Here is an 11,745-nt window from a genome sequence, read left to right as displayed (position 1 = left end):
AACCACTGGCCCCCACTTTGGGAACTCTCCTATAAACCAAGAAATGAAACTGAAACTGAATGCAGACAGGACTCTTTGAATTATTATTGCATTATGCATCTAGACAGAATCTTTCTGTTAGCTCACTTTTTGAGGAAAAACAGCGTGTCAGCCTGGTGACTTTTAGTCTTCCTCCATAATTCTTAGTCCCTTCAGTGACAAAAAGCCCAAATTTGACCACAGTAGACATAAACTTCTAAATGTAAGGCTAGGAAAAACTTTGCAGCTGGTTGATGAGTCACTCACGCCTTTCTGGCCTTTTTTGGTTGGTTCAAAAGGTTAACTTGAAATAAACACATCATCAATATAACACAAAATAATATAGATAAGAGGCCCTGTGAGGAGTTTTGAACTGGCTGAGAAACAGACTGAAAATGATACTGATGCCTCTTTATGACTTTCAATAGCAAACAAGTCCATCAGCAACAACACTAACACGTTCTCTGTTGTCATTTTTAATGCCTGAAACCGCCCTGAGGGGGTAGGTGTCAGACCAGATGATGGATATCTCGCTTCAGAAACAGCCTTTATATGACTGTTTTCATGGGAAATAATCACATTGCATGATAAAGTTGACTGTTGAAGACAACAGAATGAGGCTTTTGTTGAAAACACTACTCTTGCGTGTATAGGACAAGAGATAAGAGGTATCACTTTGTCCACAAGAGGGGCACCAGAATCGAGACAAAAAAAAAGTTCCTCACAACAGTTTTAACTAATTGTGCAGCAGTAGAATAGAAACTCCTGAGTTCTGGGAGGTAAAGTTATTTTCTTTCAGTACAGTCTGATGGCTTTGAAGGAGCAATACACCTTTATTTTAAAAAAGCAATTCAGTTTTTAATGAGACAGAGAATCACTATCCCTGTAATGTATCAATAGAAAAAGTGGACAAAACAGAATTGAAGCACACAGTAAACCAACATTTTGATTATTTATTTTCCAACACATCCCGACGTGAACGCCTGCGGATTGCTTTCAACAAACATGGATATTTTTTCCTCACAATCTGTTTCCTACAAATACAAAAAAGAGAAGAGAAACATTGAAATAAATCTTGGGAAATCTGTGGGATGTTTTCAGAGGAGAAAGAAATGTTCATTTAATTTCAAGTCATCATTCTGCGTCTTCACTCCCGCTTCCAGCCTCGGGTTCAGTAGTGTCGGCTTCTACATCTTTTTCTGTCTCCTGGAGGTCTGAGGGTTCAGACTGAGACGTCTCCATCGGTTTCTCCTCTGGCTCTGGTTGAGGTGATGGCGTCCTCTCTGCTCTGGAAAGTTCCTCCTGAGTAGAATAAAATATTGCATCAATGCAAAGCGTTTGGAATTACACTTTTAGGAAGATTTTAGTGAGAACAGAATTTATGATAACATCTTGATTTTTTCAAATTTAACTGAGAGCTGTTTCTTTGTTTGCATAGTGTTTTATTAAGTCTGACTCAGTTATGATTTCTCTCTCTTTGCATTTATGCTCAAAACTGATCCTTCAGAGACCATAGAGACCAAAGATATATTGATGTTACCTCTGAAACAGCGTCAACAGTTTCATCCTGAATCACGGGTTCAGACTCTTGTTGCTCCATTGGTTCCTCCTCCTCGTTCATGACTGCATGGTGTTGCTGTTCTGGCGTATCCGGCCCTTTCAGTGCTGCACTGGGAGCTTCTTCCTCAACGGGGACAGGAACTGGTTCTACCTTTAGGATTAAACAAAGGCACACTTACATACAAACTCATGGACTGGTTTATTTTTGTCTTCTGGATATGACATACATAAGAAATCTGAGTTATGTGGTGTGAATGTGGTGTATGACAGGAAAAGGTCCTTTGTATCATTCTTCTATCTTTATCAGTTACCTCTTTCTCCTCCACGGGCTCTACAGGCTGTGGTTCTGGTTTCTTATTTGCTTCCAGGACCGTCATGATTGAGGTAGGGATGTGAGCTTGCTGTTGCATTAAAAAAAACAAAGATATTTGGTACATAAGAAAACTCCAGTAAATTGAGGGAAGTGTTAAATGTGCATTGGGGACAACTCGGGGACAACTCGTACCTGATGAGGTGTGAAGGACTGGACGTGCTGAAGAAGAGGCTCTCTCATCTCTGGGCAGCGCTCAAACACGCTTGTCAGCTGTGCAGGAGGCAGCTGGAGGAGCACGCTGTATGACTGAGGCTTTGTCCTCTGGCAGCATTTCACAAATCCCTCCCACACCTTGGGATACTTCCACACCTGCAGGAAGGAACAGCAACCAAAGTGAGACAGCAGAAGTGTTGCTGGAGACCAAACATGGTGATTATTATAAGTTATTACAATCTACAATTACAAAAAGAGCTGAGTTCTTAAGTTTTTCAAGTCTGGTATTTTTAGAGAAATGTTCATTTTTAATGCTTCAGGTTGTGCATGTGATAGGCTTTAAATAACTAACGAGTTAAACGATAAACTCAAGAAAACTCAGGGACAATCCTGGCCAAAGAACCCATCGTTATTTTGATGCCGACCTGCTTGACGATGAGGCGGGACAGGATGTTCATGACGAAGCCTCCCAGTCGAGGGTACATCGTAAGGGACTGGATGACAGTACGCATGAGCAGCATGGGGAGGGGACTCTGCTCCATCAGCTGCTGCATCACCACCGCCAAAACCTCTGAGGTGTAAACGTTCTTCTCTCCAAAGCACAGGTTAGTAGCTGTGAAAACACACATCAGTGCAATGAGTTAACTACCAGTCAGACTGAAGAAGCAGTTTAACAAACTAAATACATCTGGCATTGAGGATTTAGTCTCGACTTCACTGACCTTTTATGATGGACTTCATGTCACATTTGGTGGAGTCGATGTTGTGTAAGGAGATCAGCAGGTCTCCTGGTGTGAGAGGGGACACGGATGAACTGCCCTCACCTGAAAGACACACAACAGAGGGAATCCATCACAAACCTTAAGAGATCCTCCCCAAAAAACAGAAGGCAAAACTGTCATTTATAATAAAAACGAATGAAAAGAAGAATCAAGAGAAGGAACACAACGGGAAAAGAGAATCTTCTGATATTTTTTCTTTATTAAAGCCCCTGTGAGGAATTTATAACTGGCTATGAAACAGACTGCTATTATCCGGAGTCTTCTTTATCAGCTACACAAGCAAACAAAACCAACAGCAACAAGATCAGAATATTAGGGGTAGGGGTAGGTATAAGACTAAACCACTAAACAGCATGCTAAAGAAAGACAATTGACTGTTAAAATCAGCTGGATGAGACTTACTTTGACAGACAACAACACCAAATACTTTAAACACTTTCTAAAAATGAACTATTAAATAGACTAATGTTTAAATTCTGTGGTAACTCTTTTAAAAACTGTAAATGTGGGAGAAGAGTTTGTTATGTGAAAATATTTGGATGACATGCAGTAACGTGAAGTATAAACAGTTCTTACTGTGCTGAGTGCCCAGCAGACGGTTGAAAACCTCCTTCACCACGATGGGGTTGAGTTTGATGAGCTTGGGCAGAGCCTGGATGACTTCGTTCTGATTGAACAATCACAAAGAAAAACGCTGAGTGAAATCCAGCAGGGAATTCAAAGCATATTTCTTGGACACACTGATTTTGAGAAATATTGAAATATGCTGATTGACAAATATAATGATTAAAAAATGCTATCAAAACGTCCTCATTCTGCTATTTACATTACATACAACAAACATCACTTATTCCAAACCAGTGTCTACTGATTCTGTTAGATTGTGTGCACTGGCCTCTGATGAAGTGACAGGATGAGTTTCATCACTTTACCTTTTCTAAACCGTTTATGACTGGAATGAGGAAACGAACATCAGGAACCCGTTTGTGGTAGAGGTCTCTGACCCTCTCCACCAGCTCAGGAGACGGAGGCACTGAAAGGGGGAAGGGGAGAAGCAGGTTAATCATTTTTGTTACATTTTGAGCTTGTTGAACTGAATCTTGTTGCATAGATAAAATGTGATGCTTACCTTTATCTGTTAAAATGTGCAGACACCGAGTAACCAACGTCTCTGCTCCTTTAGGACAGTTTTCAACCAACAGCAGCAGCTCAGGAGAATTCATCCCCATCCCACGAATCTACAGAAACGGGGAAAGGACACTTGTTGGTCAAGTTCACAAACAGCACATTTCAATAGATGTGTGCAATGTAGTTTATTGAATTGAAAGATAATCTTTCAAAGCAACAGTTTTAACACAGATTAAGAGAGAGGTTTGACTCACAGGCTGCTCTATCGCTCGTAGCACGCTGCGCTTGATGTCAGCGATGGCCTCGGTGTAGACAGAAGCCAACTCGTGGACCAGCCGGTGGTTCAGAGGCAGGAGGGACAAGTAGAGGAACAGACACTGTCTCACCGTCTCTTCAGTCCAGGGGGCGGCCACCTCTACGTCAACAAGACACACAAGACACAAGATCAGCTGGCTGCTTGCTGGAGTGAAGGTCTGCTCTTGTGATGGCTGCCACTTGCTTTTTAAACGACTCGTTTCAGGGCTTGAGTTAATTTTGAACTGTTGTATTTATCATCCATGAGTATTATGTGTATTGTAGTGTCTTTTATCTTGCATTCATTCTTGGGCTGATGGATGTTTTACTGCAAAACAAACTGCTCTTTGCAGGAATAACAGAGACAGCCTTGAACCCTGAACACACTTCTGGTGGTGAGTAGGGCCTATAAAAAAACAACAATGACAACTCTCTTCTCACTGAATCCACTAGACAAGCATTCAAGTCTTCATGACTACTCATCTCAGTCAGTTGATCTATTAAATCTGTATTATGGCAAATCTAACCAAATCTTAAAGCACTTTACATTTGTTTTATTATCACCTGTAAATCTGCCAGATTTATACTTTTGCGTTGAATCGACGGCGTAGCCCACAACGGGGGGCCGCGTAGCTCCCGTAACTACGCAGAGGTCTAAGCACATAGCTGATACACACCTCCTCCAAAATGTAAATATGCGTCTAATCGACATGGACCGCAAGCCCTGTGATTGGTCCGCTCAGCGGCATTGTATTTCCTGCATTTACAGCACTTCCGGGATCCCCGACATCGCCCGCTCATCTGCCGTGTATTTCATCTCCTCCTCTCTATTCTTCATGTAATCATGTCTGTATGATAAACAGCAACATGTATCAGCTGCAGATTAACATAACACGCTCTGAATCTCTGTGGAAAAGTGAACAGAGATCGTAGCAGGGCTGGAAGCAGGCGACCGGCTATCAGAGAGACCGCACTGCCCTCAAGTGTTTTGTCAGAGTATTGCTGCGCGACACGGACACATCCACGCAGAATTATGTAGTGCTCATGTCCGCGTCAGCCCCTGCTGCGTAGGGGAGACGCAGAAGTATAAATCAGCTTTAAAAGGTCTTTCAAGGGTATCATGGATCATTAATATCCTGTGAGATTCATCAGGAGCATCTGCTATTAAGGTACTACTGAATTTATCTTCAAACGTATTCCACACCTGTGTCTTTGTCAGCGCCGAAGAGCAGAGACGGAGGGTTGGGGTGGACCAGAAGCTGCATGTAGTTCAGAGCAAACTTCTCAATGTAGTCTCTAAGCTGGTCCTTCTCATACATGCGCTTCAGAAAAGCCAGAGCGGTGGTCCGCACCTAAATAAAAAAACAAAACAAAGAGAAATATCATAACCACATTAACTGAGCAGACTGTGAGAGTATGTCACACATGGATGAAAAATTTAGAGATGTTTCACCTTCTCTTTTTCATGTGAGCTGAGATCCAGAAGTACGTGAAGATACTGAAACTGCCTCGAGGGACGTTTGACGATGAGCTCCTTCAGAGTCGTCATGCCCAGATACACCCGGGACTGAAACGAAGGTCATAATAAACAGGTGAGGGGACAGGTAGAGAAGTGGCTTTATTAAAAGGAACTCTGTCTTACGTCTACGTCTCACCTCGTCTTCACAGTAACGTCGTATCACCTCCAACGCTGATTCTGTTATGATGGGAGCCTCCAGGACCAGTTTGGTGAAAAGTCTGCAGGAGACAGAAAATATGAAGGTTTGACTCACTTTTAGATAAAAATTAATTTTCTTTTATTGTCTTTAAGTATGGCTAGAGTATAAGCAATCTCAACAGGGCACTTTGATCATTCAGTGTTGTTTAGTCTCACCCGTCTCTCTGCTCCGGTTTCTCCTGCAGGCCCGACAGCAGCGTGTAGAGACAGTGGTCATAGCTGTCCAGAAGTCCAGACGGTAGCTGGCTGAGGTAAGTGTTGTACTCTTGGTAGAGGAGGGAAAAGGCCAGGTCGCTCCTGGTCCTGATGTCATCCAGAATGAATCCCAGTACATCTTCTTTCATCATCCCTTCAAACTGTGTGACGAGCCTGGAGAGGAGCTTCACTCTGACCTGCAGCACAGATTCAGTGAAACATTTGTACCAATGGATCTGCAAAACCTCCCCCAAACTTCTCCATAGTATTAAACTCTATGCACATGACTTAGAGCAGTTTGAATCAGAGGTCTTCACACATTATGTGGTGCTAACTTTGCTCACTTCAAGTTAACTCACTGCCCTTTATGTTGTGTTTTCAAACATTTCATACATTGACACTTGAGAGGAGATAAGCACGAGTAGCAAAGACGTTTCAACACGGCTTAAAATCCTTTTTAACTCAAAAAGCCGTGGCAGAAATCGACCAGTGTTTTGGTTTAAACAGCGACCCTGTTAACTGCCGACTTTCAGCTGGATGCATCCCTCATAAACGTCTTTAGACGATCATTAAATATCTGATGAGGATATTTTGAAATCTAAACTAGTTTGCATTCCCAGGAACTCCCTCTGTGTTTCAACAGCTGTGTAAACTCCACAAACACTGACGCGTTCAGCTGAAGGTCTCCAGTTTACAGGGTCACTTTTAAAACCGCAACACCGGGAGAGACGCATTCACGGTGGACTGAGAGAAGACTACTGTTACAAGCTGCTTAGTCAAGAGAATCACAGCTTCTTCTTTTGAAAAGTACACACACATACAAAAAAGATAGAACAAATAAAAACTAATGAAAGAAAAAGAAATCAAGTGAATCACAGATGTGTGTGATGTTATTGTGGATGGCGGGCAGAATAAAAACACTGCAGGTAATCTACCAATCAGACACGTTCAGCATTGCAGGCCCTACCCCCCAAAAGTCCCGGGACCTTTGAAAAGTACTACCCCCGAAGTAGGGGCTTTTCAGAGGGGAGATTAACTACCCCTGAACTAAATTTAGACCCTCGTCCCTCAGTCGAAACACACGTAGTTGAGGGGTAAAGTCCCTAGGTCCGGGGTAAAGTTCCTGCGGTCGAAAAACACAGATAGTGGACCTATTCTAAAAAGTGTTCACAACCTCTATGTTCTGTAATCGTACATTAGAATTCATCTTAAGCACCTGCCTTAGGACTACAGATGAAATCTAAATCCAGCATATTTACATTGAAGCATACTGCCGATAAGTTCATTAATGTGCATGGTCTGAATTTCATAAATTCGATAAATAAATAAATCATTGTATGAAGAAAAGAAGAAAATTGAAATCTTACATGTGACATGCCGCTCTGAGCGATGGCCTTCTCTGAATGCAGGATGCGTTCCACTGCTTTGGAGGTCAACTTTTCAATCTGGGTTTCTGACAAAGGCTGGACCACATCTGACAGTCGGAACACTTTTTTCCTCCCACTCGATCCTGCTACTCTGTAACAGAACAGAATCCCACCGGGTGGTTAGTCTGGCTCACACATTGAGGTGAAGCTTGCAATATTTCATCCATCTCTATTTGAGCAGCAGGACTCACTTTGGCTGTGTCGTAGGGAGGATGGGTTCAGGGAGCCTCTTGACTGTAGCGGGAGCTTCCTGAGCCGGAGCCTTTTCCTGGTAACCTCCCACCACAGAGATGGCCTGTCCCACCATTGCCAGGTTCTTACGCTTGATCAGCAGATCTTTACCAATGGATTCCTCTTCGTTGCCTCCCTCTTTGCCTGCTTCGTCTTCTCTGGCTTTGCACTGCTCAAGTCCTGAGACATTATGCTTCATGTTAGAGTCATAATCACACTAGTCAATACCATTAAGTCAACAGGTAAACATTTAATGCAGGATTCCTTCAAATCTGAGGACAATAAAACTGACTAAAACTAAAATATAACTGATGACAAAACAAAAACTGTGGATGGAAGTCTGTGTGTATGTTTGACTAACCTGGACCGATCCCAGCAGCTGTCATCTGTGTCGCCATCAGGCGAGCCAGATGTTTGATTTGAGCATCAGTGCCGGCTGACTCTACAGGTGTGTATGTGGCCTGGAAGGATGCTGGCATGACATCAGGCAGGTACACCATGCTGATGAGCACCTAAGAGACAGATTCACAGAGATAGGAGCTGAACTCACCCAGTCTGGCTTAAAGCACAGATATAAACAGTGAAGACGCCCCTGCTGCTCACCAGGTTGGCAACGTTCTCAGCGTTGAGCAGTGGGTGCAGGAACTCTGCTGTGAGGTCGATGGCAGACTGAGCGACTGGAGCAGGGGCTGGTTTGGGAACAGAGAGAGGGGCCGGCTCCTCTTTGTCCTCATCATCTTCAATCAGGGCAGGCTCTGAACACAGAAAAAAAAACACGTTTTCAAGAAACAGGGAGGAACCTCAGGTGTTCTTGAAAGACACTTTTTTAAGGTTGGATTTCCATCAGAATTAGCTTATACCATTCAAAGATTTATGTGCCAGAATATGAACTAATAGCCAAATATGTTACACAGCAGTCAAAATAGGCATTTGTGTAAGAGTGAGAGTATTTCAACATGAGTTAAAAACTCCTCACAGTGCTTTAAAAGGCATTTAATCCTCAGTGGGCGCTACACTATCCTGTCAAACTGACTTCTATATTTTTTTAGGTTTAAGAGATTTAAAACTATCCACCTAATTTAGTAACATAACGATATGGTTAATTGACTTCCGTTACAAGCGACTTCAACGACCTTTGAGGTACTTCTCTCACTGATTTAGGGGTTAACTGTAAACTTAAAAGTATTGATGAATACCTAAGCAGAAACAAGACAGTATGCAAGCATAATAACTTTACCAAAATATCTGGAAGTGCAGTCATCACTCACCCATCTTGACCTTTTTCCCCTCTTTGTATTGTTCATGGCGCGGCCTTTTGCGCTGCTCACGGGGTGCAGGTGTTGATCGTGTTATTTCACTCTGGGGCATTCCCAGATCAAGTAGCAGAGTGCTGATCTGACCCTGGAACTCCAGGCTGCAGGGATGCTTCAGGACCGCCACTAAGTGCAGCTTCAGATTCTTTCGCACGCTGCTGACCTGAGACTTTGCAAGGGTGGGCGGCAGGTTTGCTACAAAGGTAAAGAAGAAATAAACGTGACAATCACGTTCAACATTTTGACGCAATTCATCTATTTAATTTGAAGAATTCAGGTAAAGAAATCATCGTTCTTTATGGGTGCTTTGTGACAGGAGACATGGCTCAAAGCCGACTCAGCAGCACTTACCATGCAGCATCTCGTATGCTTGCACCACTTCGGACATGAACATCGGCCTCTGACGGGCGATTGTAGCCAGGGAGCCAAGTGCTGTGGTGAGGTTGATGCTGGAGATGGCCGGGTGAACCATAAACTTCAGCAGCCTCTCCAGTGCAGTCTTTCCCTCCTCACACAAAACATCTGTGGATTCAAACAGCAGCAATAAATCACAAGTTTAAACAGACTGAACTAAGACACTTAAGCCTTAACGTCAGGGTTTTAGCATCCATACTGTAGCGGATGTACGAGTGATCTTTGGGAACTTTGTCCAGGCTGATGTCTCCCTCCTGTCGCTTGGGGATGTCAGAGTCTGATGTCCGTGGTGAAAGAGTGATGATTAAGGATTCGGTAAACTTAATGGCATGAGTGCGCACTCCATCATTTTCAGAGTCCAGCAAGGCCAGAACATCCCCTTTCATCTGTGTGACCAGATCCCAGCATGCTTCCTGCCTCTCTGACACTGCTTTAGATCGCACCAACCACTAGCAAGAAGGAGGAAGAAGAGTAAAGGGTTATAAAAGACCAGGTTAGACAGTAAGTCTAACTCTTGTTGCTAAATCACACACCTGCAGAGTGACTTTGTAGAGCTGGGTGAGAGTGAGGATGGCCTTCTTCACCACGTTCACACTTTCGTCCTTCAGCAACATGTTCAGATTAGCGATCAGCCTGAGAAGGAGCTCACTGTCCCTTTTACTGGAGGAGACAAAACAGAAAACAACTCAGACAGACTGTTAGTATTTTATCTTACAAAAACAAGATGAGTGGTTAATAACTCACCAAGCTTCCTCTATGAAGCCGATGACGAATTTTCTCACTTCAATAGATTTGTCGGTCTGAAAAGCGATCATCTCCTACAGAGCAAAGAAGCAAATGGAATAATAGTGATGAATGTGACCTGTACACACGCACCCATCAGAAAAACATGTGTTCAGGTCAATCAACAGTACGTTAGAAAAACTGGAGTTACTTACATCCAAGAAGTTGTCAAGAAGAGAAGGATCCTTGTTGGTGATGAGCTCCTGGACCTGAAAGGTGCAGAGATTATGTTTTGTTCTCAAAGCACTAACTGCTTCATAACAATAATTTGGATGTGACTTGAGTCCTGATTTGAAAGTAAACTGACCTGTTTGAGCACGGTAAGTTTTTCATCTGTGGATATGAGAGCAGCCTGGTTCAGGAGTTCAACCACCTGGATGGAAAGGCAAACGCTTGCTTACTTAGGTAAAAAGGTATTCACAACACAACGAGGAAGTGTCTGGGCTATAACAATTGGGACATATATCTTGTTTCTTTAAGTTTTCATTTGTATTTGTTAAGAACACACGTGCAACTGGAGAAGCATTTCAACACGTTTCAAGGTAATTCATGTCAATCTGACAGCTATGTGTCTTAGTCTACTGAATACATCATAATTAACTCTTACTCAGCCACAGATCAGTAAGGTATTATGGATATTTGGTTCATGCATGAAAATGAAAGCAAATATTGAGTCTCAAAACACAACACCTGACATCCGACAGAGAAATGACATCTCACCTTTTCACTGGTGGTCATATCGATGGCATGGGGGGCTTCAGTGTCCCCCTCGTCTCCAGAAACTTCCATGATGTTGTTTTGCTTCTCTCACTGTGTGATTAACATCGTCTTCAAGGTTCTTTCAAACTCTGAAACCTGTGTGATGAACTGTAAGACAGAAGTAAACAAGCACGTTAGAGCTTAGCTTCAATGATGTTCAGTGAACACAAAGTGACAGCAGCTTTGACTTGTGCTAATCATTATTTACAACATTTACAGTTTCAATTAACTCGGTTTATTTTTTTATTTATCATAGGGAAATTATATTTTAAAATATCACAGACACGAAACATTAAACACTCAGGCTTTAGAACTGAGTCTTTCAGTCAAACATACTTTGTTCTAAGTTAGCGCGCTAGCAAGAAGCTAACAGTACTGATAACACTGCTGGTTATTTCGAATGATAACAACAGATGTGTGATACTTACACAGCTGCACAGTCTAAATATCCTTGTAAATTGTAATAACATGGGAACAATGCTAAAGACTTAATAATGTTGTATCTTCATGATATTCCATAAGTTTACTAGCTCTATAGGGAAGCCACCATGTTTAGCGGTATCACTCTTCTTCTACTATTATAAAAAGCGCAGCACAT

At 42.6% G+C, this 11,745-nt stretch overlaps 1 protein-coding gene across 1 annotated transcript; it reads right to left on the bottom strand.

The window, feature by feature from the left end:
• Positions 1–956: 956 nt before the first annotated feature.
• On the bottom strand, positions 957–11,743 carry sympk (symplekin). The gene is made up of 27 exons (XM_034694415.1): positions 11,576–11,743; positions 11,109–11,255; positions 10,696–10,761; positions 10,544–10,597; positions 10,350–10,423; positions 10,139–10,265; positions 9,805–10,054; positions 9,543–9,713; positions 9,147–9,386; positions 8,482–8,633; positions 8,240–8,390; positions 7,839–8,058; positions 7,588–7,738; positions 6,182–6,417; positions 5,964–6,045; positions 5,762–5,875; positions 5,513–5,660; positions 4,269–4,429; positions 4,016–4,124; positions 3,819–3,919; positions 3,463–3,553; positions 2,827–2,928; positions 2,530–2,717; positions 2,084–2,260; positions 1,890–1,979; positions 1,559–1,729; positions 957–1,320 (listed from the first exon to the last, which is right to left on the bottom strand). The coding sequence occupies exons 2-27, from the start codon at positions 11,175–11,177 to the stop codon at positions 1,153–1,155; spliced, it is 3,663 nt and encodes a 1,220-aa protein (XP_034550306.1). The 5' UTR covers positions 11,178–11,255; positions 11,576–11,743; the 3' UTR covers positions 957–1,152.
• Positions 11,744–11,745: the final 2 nt, after the last annotated feature.

This window comes from Notolabrus celidotus, chromosome 10 (assembly GCF_009762535.1).
Source record: "Notolabrus celidotus isolate fNotCel1 chromosome 10, fNotCel1.pri, whole genome shotgun sequence".
Lineage (NCBI taxonomy): Eukaryota > Metazoa > Chordata > Actinopteri > Labriformes > Labridae > Notolabrus > Notolabrus celidotus.
This window is presented reverse-complemented; position numbering and strand designations above follow the sequence as displayed.